Raw genomic sequence first — 23338 nt, 5'->3', positions numbered from 1 at the left:
AACATATAAGCCACTGCCTGGACATCAGTCATTCAGTCGAGCAATGGTATTTATTACAGTACAGAACAGTGTAATAATAGTAATAATAATAGTAACGATTGCATTTGTTAAGCACTTACTGTGTGCCAGGCACTGGGGTGGATACAAGCAAAATGAGTTGGGCACAGTCCCTGACCCTTGTGGGGCTCACAGTCTTAATCCCCATTTTACAGATGAGGTAAGTGAGGCACAGAGAAGTAAAGTGGCTTGCCCAAGGTCACACAGCAGACAAGTGGTGGAGCTGGGATTAGAACCCGTATCATTCTGATTTCTAGACCTGTGCCCTATCCACTTTGCCACGCTGCTTCTCTAAAGTACAGAGCACTGTACTATGCGCTTGGGAGAGAACAATAAAACAGATACAGTCGTTCATTCAGTGAGAATTAATGAGCTAGAGAGTTGTTCATTTGAAGACATCACCACCTATTCATTCATTCAATAGTATTTATTGAGCACTTACTGTGTGCAGAGCACTGTACTAAGCACTTGAAAAGTATAATTCAGCAACAAAGAGAGACAATCCCTGCCCACACCAGGCTTATGGTCTAGAAAGGGGGAGACAAGACAGACATCAAACCAAGTAAACAGGCATCAATGTAAATAAATAGAATTATAGATATATACATATATACATAAGTGTATGTTAAAGTGTACATAAGAGAAGCAGCGTGGCTCAGTGGAAAGAGCACGGGCTTGGGAGCCAGAGGTCATGGGTTCAAATACGCGCTCCGCCAATTATCAGCTGTGTGACCTTGGGCAAGTCACTTAGCTTCTCTGTGCCTCAGTTACCTCATCTGTAAAATGGGGATTAAGACTGTGAGCCCCATGTGGGACAACCTGATCACCTTGTATCCTCCCTAGCGCTTTGCACACAGTAAATGCTTAACAAATGCTATCATTATTATTATTATTAAGTGCTATGGGGCCAGGAGAGAGGGAGAGGGGGAAGAGCAAAGGGAGTGAGTCAAGGTGACATGGGAGCGAGAGCTGAGGAAATGGGGGCTTAGTCTGGGAAGGCCTCTTGGAGGAGGTGAGCCTTCAGTAAAGCTTTGAAACGGGGAAGAGTGATTGGCAGATTTGAGAAGAGAGGGCATTCCAGGCCAGAGGTAGGACATGGGCCAGTGATTGATGGTGGGACAGGCGAGATTGAGGCACAGTGAGAATGTTAGCATCAGAGGAGTGGAGTGTGCAGGCTGGGATATAGGAGAGAAGGGAGGTGAGGTAGAACGGGCAAGGTGATGAAGAGTTCTGAAGCCAATAATGAGGAGTTTTTGTTTGAAACCGGGGTTGTTAGGCAACCCCTGAACATTTCTGTAGAAAGATAATCCGGGCCGCAAAGTGAAGTATGTACTGAAGTGGGGAGAGGCAGGAGGTTGGGAGGTCAGTAAGGAGGCTGATGCAGTAATCCAGTCGTGACAGGATGACTGATAGTACTAACGTGGTAGCAGTTTGGATGGAGAGGACAGGGCGGATCTTGGTGATGTTGTGAAGATGAAACCGGCAGGCATTGGTGACAGATTGGATATGTGGGGTGAATGAGAGAGCGGAGTCAAGGATAACACCAAGGTTGTGGGCTTGTGAGACGGGTCCTTCTCTAGACTGTAAGCTCCTTGTGGTCAGGGAATGTGTCTGTCAACTCTGTTGTACTCTACCAAACATTCAGTACAGTGCTCTGCACACAGTATGTGCTTTCAAACTTAATACGTCTAAACAGAATTTCTTATCTTCCCACCCAAACCCTGTTCACCCCCTGACTTTCCCATCACTGTAGATGGCACTACCATCCTTCCTGTCTCACAAGCCCATAACCTTGGCATTATCCTTGACTCGTCTCTCTCTCATTCAACCCACATATTCAATCCATCATTAAATTCTATTTGTTCCAACTTCACAGCATCGCTCAAATCTGCCCTTTCCTCTCCATCCAAACTGCTGCCACGTTAATCTAATCACGTATCCTATCCTGCCCTGGTTACCGTGTTAGCCTCCTTACTCCCCTCCCAGCCTCCTGTCTCTCCCCACTCCAGTCCATACTTCAATCTGCAGCTTGGATCATTTTCTTTCATAAACGTTCAGACCATGTTATCCCACTCCTCAAGAAACTCCACTGGTTGCCCATCATCATCATCATCAATCATATTTATTGAACGCTTACTATGTGCAGAGCACTGTACTAAGCACTTGGGAAGTGCAAATTGGCAACATATAGAGACAGTCCCTACCCAACAGTGGGCTCACAGTCTGAAAGGGGGAGACAGAGAACAAAACCAAACATACTAACAAAATAAAATAAATAGAATAGATATGTACAAATAAAATAAATAAATAAATAGAGTAATAAATCTGTACAAACATATATACATATATACAGGTGCTGTGGGGAAGGGAAGGAGGTAAGATGGGGGGGATGGAGAGGGGGACGAGGGGGAGAGGAAGGAAGGGGCTCAGTCTGGGAAGGCCTCCTGGAGGAGGTGAGCTCTCAGCAGGGCCTTGAAGGGAGGAAGAGAGCTAGCTTGGCGGATGGGCAGAGGGAGGGCATTCCAGGCCCAGGGGATGACGTGGGCCGGGGGTCGATGGCGGGACAGGCGAGAGTGAGGTACGGTGAGGAGATCAGCGGTGGTGGAGCGGAGGGTGTGGGCTGGGCTGTAGAAGGAGAGAAGGGAGGTGAGGTAGGAGGGGGCGAGGTGATGGACGGCCTTGAAGCCCATCCACCTCCACATCAAACAGAAACTCCTCACCATTGGTAAAGCACTCCATCACCTTGCCCTCTTCTACTTCACCTCGCTACTCTCCTACTACAATCTAGTCTGCACACTTCGCTCCTCTAATGCTAACCTTCTCACGGTGCCTTGATCTCATCCATCTCACCACCAACTTCTCATCCACATCCTCCCTCTGCCCTGGAGCACCCTCCCTCCTCATACCCAGCAGGCAGTTTCTCTCTCCCCCTTCAAAGCCTTATTGAAGGCCCATCTCCTCCAAGAGGCCTTCCCTGACTAGCCCTCCTTTACTCTTCTCCCACTCCCTTCTGTGGCAACCTGACTTGCTGCCTTTATTCATCCCCCCACTCCAAGCCCCACAGCACTTATGCACGTATCTGTCATTTGTTGAGATATAATTTGTTGTCATTGTTGAGATGGAGGTAGAGTGAGAAGGTTAGCATTAGAAGAGCAAAGTGTGCAGGCTGGGTAGAAGAGGAGCAACGTGAGGTAGGAGGGGGTAAGGTGATGGTGTGCATTAAAGCCAGTGGTGAGGAATTTTTAACTTGGGTTTCTACTGGCTCACCTGGAAGCGCAGGGACAGGGTACAAGAAGCAAAGATCTCAGAGCCCGGAGTTGTTAGAATAGAGTCAGAAGGACCTGGATTCTAATTCCGACTCCACCGCTTGTCTGCTGTGAGACCTTGGGTGAGTCACTTTGACTTCCTCCTTGCCTCGGTTACCTCATCTGCTAAGTGGGGATTAAGACGGGTCCCACATGGGACCAGGACTGTGTCCAACTTGATTAGCTTGTATCTACCCCAGCTTTTAGTACAGTGCCTGGCACATAGTAAGCACTGAACAAATACCGTTAAAAAAAAAAGAGTTTTGATTAAACTCACTAGTAGCTTTAATCGAACAAGGAATGCAGTCGTGTTCAGTTACATTAGTTCCCCACTGTACTTTTCTTACTCCATTTTGTCCACCAAATCCTTTCCAGCCATCCATTCCACGATCAATTTGTTGAAACTGGGGAAGCCGCCGCCTCACAAAGAAGCCCGCCAGAGACGGAAAGAGCTGCGCAAAAAGATTCTGGCCGAGCAAGAGGACTTGGAGCGGCAAATGAAAGCACTCCAGGTGGCCAACGAGAACAAGCAGCAGGAACTAGAGATGGTGAGGAAGGTGAGAACACGCACCTGCACTAGATTATTTTTGTTTCCTCCCCACATCTTACATTATGAAAATCATGTTGGCCTAAAGCCAGTGTCAGTTCCAGGAAACAGTCTTGTAAGAGGCTTTTCTCTTGAGTTGTGCTTCTAATTAAACAAGCGAGGTCAATTAGTCTATTAGCGGTATCTGAGGGCGAAGCATACAACTAAAGCAACACACACGTCATCCTACCCTCAAGGAGCTACTGTTGCCGTTGGCCTCTTTAGCAGTGGGGCCTCGGGGAAAGAGCCCGGGCTTGGGAGCCAGGGGGCCTGGGTTCTGATGCCAGCTCTGCCACTTGCCTGCTGTGTGACCTTGGGTAAGTCACTTCCCTTCCTCCGTGTCTCAGTTTCTTCATCTGTACAATGGTGATTCAGTACCATTTTAGACCGTGAGCCCCATTTTGGACAGGGATTGGGTCTGACTTGATTACCTTTTATCTTTCCCAGCACTTAGTACAGTGTTCGATCGACTGGCATATAATAATAATGAGAATGAGAATGGCATTTGTTAAGCACTTATTATTATGGTATTTGTTAAGCATTTACTATGGGCTGGGAACTGTACTAAATGCTGGAAGGGATACAAGCAAATCAGGTTGGACACAGTCCCTGTCCCACATGGGGCTCACAGGCTCAATCCCCATTTTACAGATGAGGTAGCAGAGGCACAGAGAAGTGAAGTGACTTGCCAAGGTCACACAGCAGACAAGTGGCAGGTCCGAACCCAGATCCTTCTGACTCCGAGGCCCATGCTCTATCTATTAGACCATGTTGCTTCCCTAAGCATTTATTAAGCATGTAGTAAGTGCTTAACAAATACCATTATTACTATTAGTATTTTTATCGTTGTTATTACTTGAGAGTTAAAAAAGTTGGGGCGGCAAGAACATCCCATTGACCTCTCGGGTGTTTGTTAGATGGGGAGTGGTCAAGGATGCTGGAGTTCGTTAGAATATACTGAAAGTACACACACACACACACACACACACACACACACACACACACACACACACACACACACACACACACACACACACACACACACACACACACACACACACACACACACACAGAGTTTCATGCCTCCCAACTCCACATATTCACGCTTTGGGCCTGAAATGAAGCAGTGGAAATTCCATACCTAGGAAAATTCCCAAGTGTTAGGACTTAGAAACTATCTACATGGTTTCTCCAGCTGTCAAACATACCCTCTCTTGTTTCTTTTCCTCCAGTGGACATATCTTCCTTCTTGAAAATGGTGTCCATTAAAATATTGCCCCTGGAGCTTACTTATTTTGGAGGAATTACCAACAGTGGAAGATTCGGGGAGCTGAATAAATGCTCGGGAAATTCTGTAGATTTTCAGATGTTCCTTTAATGTTTTCTTTCCTCAGTTGGCACAAAACACCTAACAGTGCATTTACAAACTCCTTACAGTAATTTTGAGAAGATGTATAATTGTTACTTTTATTATTATTATATTTAAGTGCTTACTATGTGACAAGCACTGTTCTAAGCACTGGGGTAGATTCAGATTAATCAGGTCAGACACAGTCCCCATCCCATATGGAGCTCACAGTCTGAGTAGGAGGGAGAACAGGTATTGAAATCCCATTTTACACTTGAGAAAACTCACAGAGAAGCAAAGTGACTTGCCCAAATTCACAGAGCAATCAATGGGCAGAGGTGGGATTAGAACCCAGGTCCTCTGACTCCCGGGCCTGTGCTCTTTCCACTAGGCCAGGCTGCTGGATAATGCTGTATAATTCATCAAACGCTTAGTACAGTGCTTTGCATGCAGTAAGCTCTCAATAAATATGATTGACTCTATAATGCTTCTGTGTAATTAAGAGGACTGCCAGGGATTGCATTCAGTAGTTTTGAGCTCATAAAATTTGTTTGAGGGCTTAATTGTCAAGAGAATGACCAGCACAAATTTCTCAATCAGAGCACTGTTAATTTTGATAAGTAGGAAGCGTTCTTTGGGTGTGCCCCACTCCATGTCAACAAGGTTTAATTTAAATAGGCTCCTTAATTTTTGCAGTGTTCTTTTTAGTGCTTAGAACAGTGCTTTGCATATAGTAAGCACTTAATAAATGATATTACTATTATTATTATTATAATCTACCTTTTTGAGCCACTCCTCCTCTTAAGCTGTCACCTCTGCCTCAAATAAGTGGATAAACTGTATTTGTGGCTCAGGAGTACTTAAAATATCTTCTTCCTTTACAGTTCAGTGACCACAGCAAAAGTGTGTTTTGTTTGATGTAGCTGGAGCCTATTTATAGCAGTAGCATTTCTGGGTCTTGCGTTCAGGGACACTGGAAATATTTTATGAAGTCTAATTCCTCCCTAACAAGGCATTTATTGGATGAAGGAATAAAGTGATGTTGCCTTCCTGATGCCCTTTGGGCCTCCTGCCCCTTAAGGACTGACTGAGGAAAATGGGGATTTACTCTTAGTTTGCAGAAAGTTGGAAAATGTAAGAGGTATAGCTTTCATTTTGGTGCTGAATCTTTCTAAATTGATACCCTAAATTGAAAAATCACCACCCCACCCCGAATCTGTCATATTCTGTGGGACCTTTCTCTTGGCTATTTTTAACTTCGTGTAAATGTTCTGTGGTTGGCAAAGAGAAACCTAGTTCATAGAGGTGGCAGAGAAGAAAACGCCTGAAAATATCTTCCGTGTGTGCTTTTGGAATTCTGAAAAATATTAAAAATTGCTTACAGTGCAGTTGATGCTCTGTTTCTCAGCATGTGATACCACTGTAAGTGAATTTCTGAAACAGGCCCTGGAATATGCTTGGTTCAGTGCACCAGTTACTTGTTAATTGGGGTTCCGGTTTGATTCTCGCCTCATTTCGAAAAAGCAAAAAGAACTGAAAGGCATATGTCTGAACCCAGGGTGGAACAGGTGTTTGCCTGTTTAAGTCTGCAGGTTTAGGCTCAGGGGAAAGGAAATACAGCATTCAGTATTAACCCTATTGTAAGTGTACTGTCCCAAGCGCTTAGTGCAGTGCTCTGCACACAGCGAGTGCTCAATAAATACCATTGACGGATTCAGAAGGAACCTGTAATTCCATGAGAGAAATGCATATCAATCACATAAAATAGTAAAGTTTCTGTTACAGTAGGCCCACTGTTGTATCTTAGGCAGAAATTCTGCATGATAATTTATATAGTTGGATTGGGGTACTTGTTTTAAAATGAAAAATAAGCCCTGATACCTGATAGCATCCAGAGTGCCATCTGTGAGCCCGCTGTTGGGTAAGGACCGTCTCTAGATGTTGCCAACTTGTACTTCCCAAGCGCTTAGTACAGTGCTCTGCACACAGTAAGCGCTCAATAAATACGATTGAATGAATGAATGTGGTAATTACCAGGACCATAGAATGTGCCTAATAACTTGAAGTAGCATTACTGCTGTCAAAAGAGTAATTTATTATTGGGTATACATATGCGGTGGTTTTCTGCATTTCAGCATTTCAGGGCCAGAACTGCCTTGAGAACTTCGTTGTGTACTTCTTGCATTTTCCTTAGAGGTTACCATTAAGTGCCCTATATTTTGCAGTTTTGTCAATGGAATTCTTTGCCCAATTAAAAAAATTGCTACTTACCCAGTCTCCCAAGGCAAAAGGTAATTTTGCTTGAGCTAGCTCTAAAGAAGACTGTTTGTTTTAATTTACTAGCTGGAAACCTCCTGCTGGAGAATATGAGTGAGTTAGTCTTTTTTGTGGCCTGGAAAATTTTTTGGATCTAATTCAGTCACTGCTCGTTAAGAAAGCAAAGATGTTTTCTTTTGGTCAAGATTCTGAACATACCTATTAATGCAAAAGAACATCACTAATATCTATTTATTCACTCATTCAGTCGTATTTATTGAGCGCTTACTGTTTACAGAGCATTGTACTAAGCACTTGGGAAGTACAAATTGGCAATATCATTTGGACCCCTCATTGTCTGTAGACGGAGTGTATATGCATCAATCAATTGTATTTATTGAGCGCTTATTGTGTGTGGAGCAATGTACTAAGTGCTTGGGAAAGTACAATATAACAGACTCATTACTTGCCCACAATGAATATTGGGAAACCTACCCATTGAAATGAAAAAAAGGATGTATAAACATCCTTCCTTTTTAAAAGTATATGTGTATACACACAAACACACACACACTCACACACACATTTAATGATATTTGTTACTTGGCTTACTGTATGCCTGGCACTTTACTAAGTGTTGGGGTAATTACAAGATAATCAGGATGCACACAGTCCATGTCCCATATGTCCCATATCTCAGCTTTAATCTCCATTTTTTTAGATGAGGTAACTGAGACACAGGGAAGTTACTGGCCCAAAGTCACACAGCAGGTAAATGACAGAGCCCGGATTAGAACCCAGGTCCTCTGACTCCCAGGACTGGGCTCTTTCCACACTGCTTCTCACTAAAATCAGCTGTGTGGCTTTGGGCAAGTCACTTAACTTCTCTGGGCCTCAGTTCCCTCATCTGTCAAATGGGGATGAAGACTGTGAGCCCCCCCATGGGACAACCTGATCACCTTGTAACCTCCCCAGTGCTTGGAACAGTGCTTTGCACATAGTAAGTGCTTAATAAATGCCATCATTAAATTAATTAATTAAATTAAAAATGAAGGATGTATAGTAAATGGCATTGTTCATTATGAGACAGAATTGTCTGCATCTACTTTGATCCATTAAAAAGGAAAAGTATGGTATCTAAGGTTTCCTAGCAATTTCTGGCGCTTAGAACAGTGCTTGGACATAGTAAGCACTTAACAAGTACTATTATTATTATCATTGTCATTATTATTATTTGTTGGCTCCTGTTCTCCACTGGTCTGTGAAAAGAGGGTTTTTGTGCCATCCAAACACCTGTAAGATAAAAGCAAGTCCTTTTTGATTGCACAGAAACTGGAAGAAGCAGCATCTCGGGCTGCAGAGGAGGAGAAGAAGCGCCTTCAGACTCAAGTCGAATTACAGGACAGATTTAGCCTGGAGCTGGAAAGAGAGAAACTAGTAAGTAAACCACGTCTGTGGAAAATAACTTGTGCTTACCGTGTCCTATGCCTTTGAACTTTGATTCAGTCCGTAGCGGTAATGGTATATATGCACTGTACTGAGTTGTACTTTCAGCTAACCAAAGCGACAAACTCCCTATCCTCACGAATTTTATGCTGGTGGATGCGGAGTGGAAGTCTGCATTTTGCCGTTTGGCTCACTCACTTCCTAAATTTCGAGCCTTTTTGTTTGTATTTTTTAATGGGAGAGGGGAGTTCAGTAGTTATCTGTAGGACTTGGTGCTTCTGTGAGAGAAAGAAAGGTTGGAGAGATCAGTGAGCTGCCTTTACGGATTGCCTTTAACTGAATCCCCCTTTGTCTCCCATCAGATTAGGCTTCAGATGGAGGAACAGGTTGCCCAGAAATCATCCGAACTGGAGCAGTACTTGCAGAGAGTTCGTGAACTTGAAGAAATGTACTTAAAGCTGCAGGAGGCCCTGGAAGATGAGAGACAGGCTCGGCAAGATGAAGAGACCGTGCGGAAGCTTCAAGCCAGGTATCCGGCTCCCTTTAGTGACCTTGGGCTCTCCTGCTTGTGACCTGCCGGGGGTCAGTTTCCAGGGGGGAGGTCTGAAATCGAGGCGAATTGCCATGTGTGATTTCACCTCGTCTCTTCTCCTCAGGTGACTGGGCTAATTCCTTCTGAACGATGACGGTTCAGAGTGGTTTCCCCTCTGAATTTAGGGGCGTCCTCATCTGGGGAACTCCCAGGAATCTGGGTGGGTTTGGGGGAGTCAGCACTGCTCTAACTGGACCCCATGATCCAGGTCAGTCAGTCAGTCAATCAGTGGTATTTATTGAGCGCTCACTATGTGAGCAGAGCACAGTACTATGCGCTTGGGAGGGTACAATATAACAGTTGGTAGTCATATTCCCAGTCCACAGTGAGTTTACAGGTCGGGCCTGGACTTATTGGACCATCCATTTGCCCATCCTGGATTGGATCCAGTCTGTTAACTCTGATTTATGGTTTATACTGGGACAGCTTCTTAGGTCTCTCTCTTGCTGTCTTTCTTTCCTTAATTTCCTCTTTCCATTCTTTCCTTTCTTTCCTTCTTTCCTTTCCTTTCCTTTCCTTTCCTTTCCTTTCCTTTCCTTCCCTTCCCTTCCCTTCCCTTCCCTTCCCTTCCCTTCCCTTCCCTTCCCTTCCCTTCCCTTCCCTTCCCTTCCCTTCCCTTCCCTTCCCTTCCCTTCCCTTCCCTTCCCTTCTTCTTTTCCTTTAATTTCTTTCCTTTCTTTCCTTTCTTCCCCTTCCCCTTCCCCTTCCCCTTCCCCTTCCCCTTCCCCCTCCCTCCCTCCCTCCCTCCCTCCCTCCCTCCCTCCCTTCCTTCCTTCCTTCCTTCCTTCCTTCCTTCCTTCCTTCCTTCCTTCCTTCCTTCCTTCCTTCCCTCTCGTCCTCTTCCCTCCCCTCTCTTCCCCTCCCCTCCCCTCTCTTTCCCTCCCCTCTTCTCCCCTCCTCTCCCTTCCCCTCCCCTCCCTTCCCCTCCTTCCTTTCTTTCTTCCTTCTCTGTTGTTTGGGGCTGTGCTGGAACTAGACCAGATGTAAGTAGGAGACAGGGAACCGTTTTGGGGGGGGGCGGGGGGGGGGCTCATCTCTCTATGGCATTTGGCGTTTTGTTGGATGACTCTTCACGATTTGCTCAGTTCCTCAACAAAGTTGTTTCCTGAATTCATAGTAATAATTGTGGTATTTGTTAAGCACTTACTATGGGCCAAATGTCACGAGCCCCTGGCTCGTACCAATCAGGTCTTTCCTGGGCTGGGGTAGCCTCAGTGACGCATAGAGAGTAAGGCCAAACCACCTACCATATGATTACTGTGTGGAAACTTTTTTACTTGGTTTTTACCAAGGTACAAGGGAGTAACACATACACATTCTCACCCACTCCACTTCGTCAAGAGTCCAGTACCAGCCTGCTGGTCAGGGGAGTCCATTCTGCCGTTCACGTGGCAGAAGGTTGGGAGAAGTTCTCGGCGACAGGGACCGGACCACTGACACTGCAAGCCTCCTGCGCAAGCTGCATCCCGTGCTTGCAGTTCAAAGTGACCGCCTTTTATCTGCCTTAGGTGTTGTGGCAGTGGCTCCATGTAGCAGTTGTTGATTGGTCCAGGCTCATTACTGGGTAGAGCAGGGAGAGAAGGCCACACCTTCCTCCGTGCCCTGCCCCCGCGGGCCTGAAACAACCTATCCTGGAGTAGAAAGCCCCAGTTCTTTCCCAAATTTCTGCTTCTTCTTCATTGTTGTTCATGGGATAGTAATAATAATAACCATTATTATGGCATTTGTTAAGTGCTTACTATGTGCCAGGCACTGTATTGGTTACCCGCAAATCAGGTTAGACACAGTCCCTGTCCCATATGGGGCTCACAGTCTCCATCCCCATTTTATAGATGAGGTAACTGAGGCAAAGTGCAATGAAGTGCCTTGCCCCGAGTCACACAGCAGAGAAGCGGCGGAGCTGGGATTAGAACCCCTGACCTTCTAACTCTCAGGCCCGTGCTCTATCCTGCACCATCCAGTTTCCGAGACAAAATAGTTCTGTCCTGATTTTGAACTAGAGCAGTGTTCTTTAAGGCATCGGCAGTGTTTTTGCCACTTTCACTTACAAAACCACCACCCCTAGTTGGAGAGATGCTGGTAAGGCAAAGCATCTGTGCACATGGATCTGTGAACTTTGGGCATTTGATAATCACCTCACCCTCAACCCCGCAGTAATTATGTACAGGATTATAAATTGTATACTACAAATTATTTATATTAGTGTCTGTCTTCCACTCTAGACTATAAGGTCAGTTGAGGGCAGGGAATGTGTCTGCCAACTCTATATATTGTGGTGCACAAATGCTTAATACAGTGCCCTGTACACGGTAAGCACCCAGTGAAAACCATTGAGGCTGATGAAGTTCAGAGCTTAAGAGTTTAGAAGCAGTGTGAGGTAGTGCCTTGTCCCCAAGCTGGATCGGTCATCCTACCGATACTGTGCACATGGGACTCACTTGTGCCAGAGAGAGAGGATAAATAGTTATGTTTCAGGGCGGTATAAAGTCAAATAAAAGATTTATCTTCTGGAAAACTTTTCCAGAGGATTGATTTTTAGAAAACAAGGCAACAAGATGAGGAACACTTGAGCGAGACATAAAGTCTAGTAAAGGTTTCAGGTTTTACAATCAGGTAAAGTTACAGAAACTGTTGTTTTGTTCACATGAGATCTTTCTCACAGGGTGACTTGAACCAATAAAACTAGTGATTTTGGTATCATTCTCCAAGACAGTCAGGGTGCCGCTGTTCTCCATACTAGGAACTTCTACCATTTTAGTCTGGGACATGTTTGTGAATCAGTGGAACACTGGCAGATTTTAAATCAGATTTCTAAGGGTGACCTAGTGATATCTATTGAGTGCTTACTGTATGCAGAGCACTGTACTAAGTCCTTGGGACAGTACAATACAATACAGTTGGTAGTCACATTCCCTCCCCACAGCGAGCTGACAGTCTATAGGGGGAGACTGACGTTAAAGGTGAAATATTTTCCCTCTCTTCCTGGGTTTGAATTTTAAGAGTCTTCTTTGAGCTGCACTATAATTTACAACAAGGCATATTGAAGATGAAGAAATAAAAATAGCAGGATGTTCCTATAGACTGCAAGCTCTTTGTGGATAGGGATCATGTCTTCCAATTCTGTTGAATTGTACGTTCCCCAAACACTTGGTACAGTGCTGTGCACACAGTAAGTGCTCAGTAAATACCATAGATTGCTCTCTTGCAGTTGTAGTAATTGAGCGCATAACTGTGTGCAAAGCACTGCTCTCTGGCCCAATAGGTGATTAACATCCCGTCTCATTTGCCCCTCTGTTTAATATGGAAAATGAGAGTCATAGCAGCTGTTTAAGAATTGCATTTGTTTCACTCATTCAATTGTATATATTGAGCGTTTACTGTGTGCAAAGCACTATTCTAAGTGCTTGGGACAGTGCAGTATAACAACAGACACATTCCTGCCCACAACAAGATCACAGTCTAGAAGGGGAGATTTGGGGCATGGGGTTGCTGCATAGTAAATCCATCCCTGAACCTGAAAGCATGTCCTGTTTTTCGGGAACCATTTCAGGTTTGTACCAGAAATATTATTAAGCATAATGAGAAACAGTGTGGTAGTAGAAAGAATCAGAGGTCCTGTGTTTTAATCCCAGCTCTGCCACTTATCTGCTGTATGACCTTGGGCAAATCACCTAAATTTTCTGTGCCTCAGTTACCTCATCTGTAAAATGAGATTTCAAAGTGTGAATCCCATGAGGGGACATGGACTGTGTCCAACCTGATTCTTCATCTTTTTCTTTATGTACTTGTCAGGCACTTAGGCTGTGCCGGGCACTGTGCTAAGTGCTGGGGTAGATACAAGGCAATCAGATTATCTCTTATTTACCCTAGCACTTAGTACAGTGCCTGGCACAAAGTAAGCATTTAACAAATACCATTAAAGAAAGAAGAAGGAAAAAAGTGGACTATGGGAAAATACTGACCAAGGCATTCTGAGTCAGGCATAACAGAAATGAAGTAGGCTTTAGGAAAGGAATCGTTGGCAATCTGATATGAAACTGATGATCTGACACCACTCTATATGGTGATTTCCTCTCTCTGTTATTTGTTTTCTCTTTTCTTTTAGGAGACTTTCAGATTTCACAATTGTCCTTATGGCCAGTGACCACTGACTTTGCATATCAGGTTCCTAATTTGCCTGTGTGTGATGATTTCATTTCTGTGCCAGTCCCACTCAGTTTGGTCTTTGAGTACCGGAGCTGTAGTTGTATGGGCATTTTGCTGGGATAGTCATGTGTTTTGCCTGTGCGATGTGTTTCTGCATTCAAAACGCATGTTCAGCAAAGTCAGTGCCAAATGAAAACCTCTCCCGAGAGTCCCAAAGCTGGAAGAGCTCCTCACAACCTTTTCCCCCCTTCCCTTTCGTCCCTGCTAGCTGGCTGTTTCCTGCACCATGCTTTGCGATAGCAGTGGGCCATTCGACCTTTCCCCCCAGTAGTGGATTTGTGCCATCGGACTGTTTTTTGCTAGGCTCATTCCAAATCTCCCATATCCGTAGGCTGTTGGAAGAGGAGTCTTCAAAGAGAGCGGAGCTGGAAAAGTGGCATTTAGAGCAACAGCAGGCTATTCAGACCACTGAAGCAGAGAAGCAGGAGTTAGAGAACCAGCGCGTTCTTAAGGAATGTGCTCTTCAGCAGGCAATGGAGCAACTGGCACAGTTGGAGCTGGAGAGGAAGCAGGCCCTCGAGCAGTATGAGGTAAGCTCCCTCCTATAAATCGCTGGTCACCTTTCACTTGTCTGCAGTCAATCAATCAATCGTATTTATTGAGCGCTTACTGTGTGCAGAGCACGGTACTAAGCGCTTGGGAAGTACAAGTTGGCAACATATAGACACAGTCCCTACCCAAAAGTGGGCTCACAGTCTAGAAGGGGGAGACAGAGAACAAAACCAAACATATTAACAAAATGAAATAAATAGAATAGATATGTACAAGTAAAATAAATAAATAAATAGAGTAATAAATATGTACAAACATATATACTTATATACAGGTGCTGTGGGGAAGGGAAGGAGGTAAGATGGGGGGGTTGGAGAGGGGGACGAGTCCTGAATGGTCTTCAATTGCAGGGAATCCTTTTCAACATTATCAGTCGTCATCATCAATGGCATTTGCTGAGCGCTTACTATGTGCAGAGCACTCTACTAAGCGCTTGGGAGAGTGCAATACAGCAGAGTTGGGAGACATGTCCCCTGCCTACAATGAGCTTGCAGTCTAGAGGGGGAGACAGACAGGACTATAAATACACAATTTGTAATACAAGGGAAGAGATGGCTAGCTGAAATCAATCAGTGGTATTTATGGAGTGCATTTGAGATGAAAAACCCAAAAATAAGAACAGGATCGATCTACTTCATTTATATGAGCCTGTGATTCTATGATCTGGAGTTTTACCCCCATCTTTCTTTAGAGCTGGCAGAACTAGAGGGGCCTTTAATAATAATAATAATAATAATAATAATAATAATTTGGTATTTGTTAAGTGCTTATTATGTGCCAGGCACTGTTATAAGCATTGGGGTAGATACAAGATAACAAGGTTGACCCACGTAGGGGTCACAGTCTTAATCCCCATTTTACAGATGAGGTAACTGAGGCACAGAGAAGTTAAGCGGAGCCAGGATTAGAACTCATGACCTCTGACTCCCAAGCTTGTGCTCTTTCCACTAAGCCAAGCTGCTTCTCAATAACAAGGTCACTGGGAAACCGGGGCAAAGGCTCATGGGAGAAATTGATACTGCCCCTTCACCAGGTAACTTCTGTAGCTTACTGCAGGATCTGCCTCCTTGCTGACCTCCTGACTCTCCCCCTCTAGTGCATACTTCATTTTGCTGCCTGGATCATTTTTATTAAAAAAGTCTGTGTTTCCCCACTCGTCAAGAACCTCCAGTGGCTGCCCATCCACTACCACATCAAACAGAAACTACGGTGAACTTTAAAACACTCAATCAGCTTGTATCTTCCTATCTTATCTCCCCGATTTCCTACACTAACCCGGCCCACTTTCTTCATTCCTCCAACGCCAACCTACTTACTGTACTTTGATCTCATTTCTCTGGCCACTGACCTCTCCCTCTGGCCTGGAACTCCCTACCCCTTCACATCCAACAGACCACCTCTCTTCCCACCTTCAGAGCCTTCTTAAAAGTACATCTCCTAATAATAATAATAATAATGATAATTGGCATTTGTTAAGCGCTTACTATGTGCAAAGCACTGTTCTAAGTGCTGGGGAGGATACAGGGTGATCAGGTTGTCCCACGTGGGGCTCAAAGTCTTAATCCCCATTTTCCAGATGAGGTAACTGAGGCCCAGAGAAGTTAAGTGACTTGCCCAAGATCACACAGCAGACATGTGGTGGAGTCGGGATTCGAACCCATGACCTCTGACTCCAAAGCCCGGGCTCTTCCCACTGAGCCACGCCTTCTCCAACTAAGCCCCTTCTTTCCCCATCTCCCTCTCCCTTCTGTGTTACCCTTACACTTGGATTTATTCTTAGACTGTGAGCCCACTGTTGGGTAGGGACTGTCTCTATATGTTGCCAACTCGTACTTCCCAAGCGCTTAGTACAGTGCTCTGCACACAGTAAGCGCTCAATAAATACGATTGATTGATTGATTCCCTCTAAGCCCTTGATATTCACCCCACCTTCACCTCACCACACTTATGTACTGTTCTCCCTATTTCTAACTTAACTTGTATCTCCCTCAGCCCTTAGAACAGCGCTTGACATATAGTAAGCGCTTAACAAATACAATAGTAATAATATTCATAGCTTATTTTAATGTCTTTCTCCCCCTCTAGACTGCAAGACTGCAAGTTCCTTATGAGCAGGGAACATGTTTAGCAACTCTGTTGTATTGCACCCAAGAGCCCAATAAATATGATTGATTCTTCAATGAATAATACTACCTGGGGTCTAAACACCAAAATGTCACTATCCCCAGGGTCCCGAGTTAATGGGAGAAGCAAAGGACTTTCAGAAGTAGAAATAGCTGATCGTGGAAACCCCACTGAAATTTATTAATGGTTGGAAAATGTAAACCAAGTCCTCTGGGAATTTATATTTCCTTTCAATCGGCAAGATGGGAGCTAGGGCCAGGCCATTTTCCAAGGTTTTCATTCGGTTTCTCTTTCGTACGTAGCTATATGAGCATAAACCCATCGCGGTTAGTCATCTGAGCTAATTTGTGGACAGGTTAGCCTGGACTCCAGATAAATCTGACCACCTCTCAATTAGATGCAGATGAGAATGATGTATGTTTTTGTTTCAGGGAGTGAAAAAGAAGCTGGAGATGGCAGCAAGCAAGACCAAGAGCTGGAAGGATAAGGTGGCACAACATGAGGGATTAATTCGGTTGATAGAACCAGGTAACGCCAGGAGTGTCCTCTGCCCTGAAATTGTACTCATCCTTTCCCCATCCCCTGCTGGAACAAATCTTTCTCCCGACCCTTGTTCTGGGGAAAATATCCCGTTCCTGGAGTCGAGGGCCTAGCTCAGTCAACTGGCAAGGGGAGATGAGGGTGAAGAGCCATTTTCCTGCTAGCCCTCTCCTCTACATCCAAATGGCTTGAGTATGGTAGCCAACTTTCAAACCAGGGGGAAGGGGCGAGGGGTAAGAAGGAAGGGCGAAAGGGAGGAGGAGGTAGACCCAAACTTCCCCAAAGAGATTCTCCAGTCATCATCATCATCATCATCATCAATCGTATTTATTGAGCGCTTACTATGTGCAGAGCACTGTACTAAGTGCTTGGGAAGTACAAATTGGCAACATATAGAGACAGTCCCTACCCAACAGTGGGCTCACAGTCTAAAAGGGGGGAGACAGAGAACAAAACCAAACATACTAACAAAATAAAATAAATAGAATAGATATGTACAAATAAAATAAATAAATAAATAAATAGAGTAATAAATATGTACAAACATGTATACATATATACAGTCTCCAGAGTACCCCAGGTTGGACAGCATGGCCTAGTGGATAGGACATGGGCCTGGAGAAAAGAAGGACCTGGCTCCTAATCCTGGCTCTGCCACATAATAATAATAAGAATAATAATGATAATTGTGGTATTTGTTAAGCAATTACTATGTGCCAGGAACTATAGTAAGTGTGGGGTTGGTTACAAGCAGTTCAGGTTGGACACAGTTCCTGTCCTGCAGGGAACTCACAGTCTTATCCCCATTTTACAGATGAGGGAGCTGAGGCCCAGAGAAGTGAAGTGATTTGCTCAAGGCCACACAGCAGACAAGTGGCAGAGCCAGGATTAGAACCCATGACCTTCTGACTCCAGGGCCCATGCTCTAGCCATTATATCATGCTACTTCCCCACTTGTCTGCTAAGTGACCTTGGGCAAGTCACTTCACTTCTCTGTGCCTCAGTTATGACATCTGTAAAATGGGGATTAAGATTGTGAGTCCCATGTGGACTGCATCCAACCTGATTACCTTGTATTTACCCTAGCACTTAGTACCGTGTCTGACACATAGTAGGTGCTTAATAAATCCATAATTATTATTATTATAACAATTTGGGGGTGTTAGTGCTATTTGAAAGACTCATGTATCAAGGAATTGTCCCTAGGGATTAGGTTTATTGAATGGATTACCGATTAGATCAGATCAGTTATTTTTTTCCTTCTTGTCTGCTGCGTGTTTGCGGGGTCTGCTGGAAAGTAAGTTGTCAGAACACCTTGAGATGAGCTTGCTGTGAGAGTATTTTGGATTTATCTGAGAGAGATTTTGTACTTTCAGGGCTTTGCCAGGCAAACCTCCTAAAATAGGACAACCAGCTGATTGAAAAATCCTTTTGGGTTAATATTTCTTCATCTCACGGAATATACCTTGCCTATAAAAAGGCCTAAACGTAAAGGGAGGAAGATAACATTCCGGTTACTAAAAGACGCTTGTCTTTCAGGTTCAAAAAATCCTCACTTAATCACCAACTGGGGACCAGCAGCCTTCACCCAAGCAGAACTTGAAGAAAGAGAGAAGAACTGGAAAGAGAAAAGACCACCGACTAATTCAGAGTCACAGGAGTAGCGTGGACACGGGGATCCTGAGAATTTGGTGTTAGTGAAGATTGAGGCTAAAAAAATAAAATAAAAAGACTGGCCTTTCCCCTTCTAGGTAGTTTTCCTGTTTTGTGTGCTACGTATTGGGTCAATGTATAACACAAGCCCCTCTTCCTATTTATATTTGTCTCTAATAAGGGCCAGTTCTGGAGTGTTATTGGTCATTGCTACTCTCCCCCTACCCCCACCAAAATGGTAACTTCTAAAATCACCTTTTTATTAGAAAAGCAGAAATTAGAAAAGTATTCGTCAATTGTATTTGTAATTGCATACAAATGTATTTGTAATCATTTTTTTGTAAATGAGCCGATATCAAATGGGTTAATATGTTAGAAAGCTGATAGCTTTTGTCTCAGGGCTTTTATGCTTACCATATACAGTGAGGAAAAACTTGAGGGGAGGAGTGTTAGAAAACTAATCGTTGGAAGCAGCATGTCATAGTGGAAAGAGCATGGGCCTGGAGGTGAGAGGTTGTGGGTTCTAATCCTGGCTCAGCCACTTATCTGCTGTGTGACCTTGTGCAACACACTTCACTTCTCTGGGCCTCCATTCCCTCATCTGTAAAATGGGGATTAAGACTGTGAGCCCCATGTAGGACAGAGACTATGTCCAACCTGACCAGCTTGTATCTGCCTCAGTGCTTAGAACAGTGCTTGGCACATAGGTGGTTAACAAATACCACCATTATTATTATTGTTATTATTATTATTTTGTCTTGGGGCTTTTATTCTTACCTTCTACAATGAGGAAAAGCTTTTGTGGGTAGGAGAGCTAGAAAGCTAATAGCTTTTGTCTGGGGGCTTTTATTCTTAACTTCGGCAATGAGGAAGAAACCTTTGTGAGGAGGAGTATAGATGGCATTCAGTGGAAATGAATGGGAAAAGGCTAGAACAGGGCTGAAAACTTTGCATATTGTATGTGAAAAGTATTAAAGGTATTAATTTCTCGATTAGAACAGTTTTTTATAAGTGCCTTGACTTAGTTATGGTATTTATTAAGTGCTTATTCTTGCTAGGCATTGTGCTACGCTGGAGTGAACCCAAGAGAAGCAGTTCAGTCCCTCACATGGAGCTCACAATCTAGGTGGGGAAAAATATTTAGGTTAAAAGTTAAGTAAAGAACAAAACCTAAACCTGCTTTTAGTTTCAGGAGGGAAGTGGAAGTCCTATTAAATGCTATAGGACTGCAGTTCGGAAGGTCATGAGTTCTAATCCTGACTCCTGCCACTTGTCTGTTATGTGACCTTGGGCAAGTCACTTTACTTTTCTATGCCACAGTTAACTCATCTGTAAAATGGGGATTGAAATTGTGAGCCCCAAATGGGACAGAGACTATCCAGCCCAATTTGCTTGTATCCACCCAGCGCTTAGTACGGTGCCTGGCACACAGTAAGCTAATAACAAGTGCCATAATAATTGTTATTATTATTTGAGGACTTGAATACTAGTCATTGAAAAGGAATCATTGAATCATTTTTATTGTCCAACGCTCTTGCCTCACATTTATCCTAGGAAGAAAACAATGTGAATTCAGCCTTCGAGTGTCCTCAAATTGATATTACAATAAAAGCAGAGGCATTTTCCTTTGAATCATTCAATAGTATTTATTGAGCGCTTCATGTGTGTAGAGCATGGTACTAAGCGCTTGGGAGAGTACAGTGTAACAGAATTTAAATATCAACTCTTGTCAGTCAATTGTATTAATTGAGCACTTACTATGTGCAGGCACATTCCCTGCCCACAACGAACTTACAGTCTAGAGGACGAGCTTTCAGTCTTGTCAGACTGACGTCTTTTACAGGTGAACAGCAGAATCAAAGAACTTTTGAAATCATGCAAGCTTTGACAGCAGAAATGTGAGTTAGGGTCATTGCTACAATTCTTTGTGAACTTCAATCACATTTATTGAGTGCTTACTGCATGCAGAGCACTAAGCGCTTGGAAAGTACAATACAGCAATAAAGAGAGACAATCCCTGCCCACAATGGGCTTTTTCTCATTTTCAGAAGTAACTTTTTATTCTAGTCCTGAAAACTTAAAAAGCCAGTGTGCATCTGTCATCCTGGACATTTTTTTGTATTTATGTTTGATTGCCAACTGTATTAACTCATTTCCAGTCTGTGCATTCAGTCTCCGTTAACCAGTCAACTAAGCGGCAGATGCAGACACAAGGAGGAGAGAACGGAAACATTTTCTTCGGTATTCTATAGGGACAAGCGTGGGACTCTGCTAATTCGAATCATCGCCTCGAAGAATGCAGACTTTCCAAAGAAATCTAGGGCACTGTATGTGTGACAGATGTCTGTCTGCAGGGACGATATATTCATTTCTACATTTTAGGGAAGTGGTAACATAAAGTGTTTAGATTTTCTTTACTTTGCAGCAGTGCCCTTGCTTTCTCTTAAGCATGACCTCATTCCACAGTTAATTTGAGTTCCTGGACTTAGTTCTTAGTTCCCTTGTCTTTTGTTCACAGGGATTTGCCCTGTTTGGTGGTGTCAGCGGGTTTTTCCGCCTTGGCTATCACATTTGATAGTGTTGATTGGATTGTTGTGCAACCAAGGGTGTTAAGTTATTTTTCGTTAAATATAACCGATGTTGTTAACTTCACCAGGCCCCTGCTTTTATGTATAGTTTAGTATTACTGACCACTAAAATCATGTTTATCCACAAGAATGGGGAAGCAGCATGGCTTAGTAGATAACGCTGGGAGTCTGGGCATCTGAGTTCTAATCCCAGCTCCACCATTGGCCTGCTTTATGACCTTGGGCAAGTCACTTGAAACTTCTCTAGGCCTCAGTTTCCTCACTGCAACCTGGGGATTCAATTCCCATTCTCCAGCCTGCTTAGACTGTAAGCTCCATGAGGGACAGGGACTGTGTTGTGTATGAACTGGTATCTACTCCAGTGCTTAGAACAGTACTTGACACATAGTAAGCGCTTTATCATTCAAAACCCCCTCCCCCAAACCCCCACTTTGTTAGGAATGGTTTAATTTTGATGGATATTTGGGAATCCTGGGCAATTCTGAAATGGACAGTATAATGGTGTTGGAGTTTTATGTGCATTTACATTAATATTGAGTTTTCTCATTTTGGAATAAACGGTCAAAGTGCTGGCAGATCCACAATTTTAGATTTGTAATTACTATAGAGAAAAAAACAGCGATGTTTGAAAGGTCATCTGCCATGTCTTTAAATGGCAAGGCATACACCTATTTACAGGAGAAAGATGTGAAAGATGGTTAATAAAAATATTGTAGGCTTACATTATGCAATCGAAAGAAGAGGTATAACAATGTATTTTGTCATCTTAAAACACTTTTTTCTTACCTAAAAACTGTAGGAGTTTTAGATTCTTAAAACTGTAAGATGCTCAACTTGCTTAACTTTTTTGCTGTATGTCCTAAAATATTTTTTATGTTTTATACTTTTTTTTCCTTAGGAAACAAGAGAACAAATATGAGCAGTAGAGAAAATCCATAAGGATTCACGTTAATAAAAAACAGTTTTTAAATGACAATGAATAATTCTGTATGGAGTCATGGATTTGTACTTTCTGGAAACTGCAAGAGAGAGAGAGAGAGCGGGTTGGGGATGGGAGATGAATGGTTGGTGAGCAAGTCCCCCAAACCAAATGCTGGCAAGATAATAATAATAATAATAATAATGGTATTTGTTAAGTGCTTACCATGTGCAAAGCACTGTTCTAAGATGAAATCGTTGTTCTTGTGATTGCTCTTTGAATCACTCTTTAAGGGAAAACCGTCTCAATTGTGGTATTGGGTAAGCGCTTACTATAAGCCAAGAACTATAATAAGTGCTGGGCTAGATATAAGATAAATCAGGTCCTCGTAAGGGTTTCACATTCTAAGTAGGAGGAAGAACATGCATTGAATCCCCGTTTGGCATATGAGAGAACTGAGGCACAGAAAAGCTAAGTGACTTACCCATGGTCACGAAACAGGCAAGTGGCAGAGGTGGGATTAGAACCCTGGTCCTCTAACTCCCAGGCTTATGCTCTTTCCACTGGGAAATGCTGTTACCATCTCAACTGCAAGGTGCTTGTTAGGTTCCAAATGAAATAAATCGGCGGTGGGAAATAGATTTGGTTACTCCTCATCTAGTTCCCTCTACCACTTTATATTCCTGGATTTTCTTCCACTATGTTTTGCTTTCAGGAAAAAAAATAAAAACAAGTAACCCAAATTTGCTTTAATTTCATTTCATTCAATCATATTTAAAAATTCAATTTAAAAATTTTTTAAATTTAATTTAAAAGTTTTAAAAATTTAATTTAAAAATTTTAAAAATTTAATTTAAAAAATTTAAAAATTTAATTTAAAACAATTTAAAATTTTAATTTAAAAAATTATTTTTTAAAATTAAAAAATTAAAAAAAAATTTAAAAAAAATTAAATTTTTTAAAATATATAAAAAATTTAAAAAATTAAATAAAAAATTAAAAAAATAAAAAAAATCCCCAAAATAAGCTGCTGCTCGTGCTACCACTCCCGGTTCCTTGCCCCATCCCATCCTGGTCTAGCCCTGGTCTCCTGGAATAATGATAATAATGATGGCATTTGTTAAGCGCTTACTATGTGCCAAGCACTGTTCTAAGAGCCAGGGTAA

The 23338-nt window shown here is 43.1% G+C and overlaps 1 protein-coding gene across 2 annotated transcripts in view; it reads left to right on the top strand.

Moving 5' to 3' along the window:
* The window catches only part of SWAP70 (switching B cell complex subunit SWAP70), an 87249-nt gene extending 67275 nt beyond the window's left edge, over window positions 1-19974 (top strand). The window contains exons 7-13 of one of the 2 annotated variants that reach the window (XR_005455685.1): window positions 3738-3919; window positions 8882-8989; window positions 9361-9527; window positions 14128-14326; window positions 16904-17000; window positions 18552-18763; window positions 19724-19974. Coding sequence is in view for 1 of the 2 variants with exons in the window: in XM_038765082.1 (XP_038621010.1) it covers window positions 3738-3919; window positions 8882-8989; window positions 9361-9527; window positions 14128-14326; window positions 16904-17000; window positions 18552-18676 (878 nt within the window). In the remaining variant the exon portion in view is untranslated. Of the gene's footprint in view, window positions 1-3737; window positions 3920-8881; window positions 8990-9360; window positions 9528-14127; window positions 14327-16903; window positions 17001-18551; window positions 19199-19723 lie in introns of those variants that run through there. The other variant, XM_038765082.1, reaches the window with a different exon arrangement.
* Window positions 19975-23338: the final 3364 nt, after the last annotated feature.

This window comes from Tachyglossus aculeatus, chromosome 22 (assembly GCF_015852505.1).
Source record: "Tachyglossus aculeatus isolate mTacAcu1 chromosome 22, mTacAcu1.pri, whole genome shotgun sequence".
NCBI classification, from domain to species: domain Eukaryota; kingdom Metazoa; phylum Chordata; class Mammalia; order Monotremata; family Tachyglossidae; genus Tachyglossus; species Tachyglossus aculeatus.
Note: the sequence above shows the minus strand (reverse complement) of the source record. Positions and strands in the feature narration are given on the sequence as shown.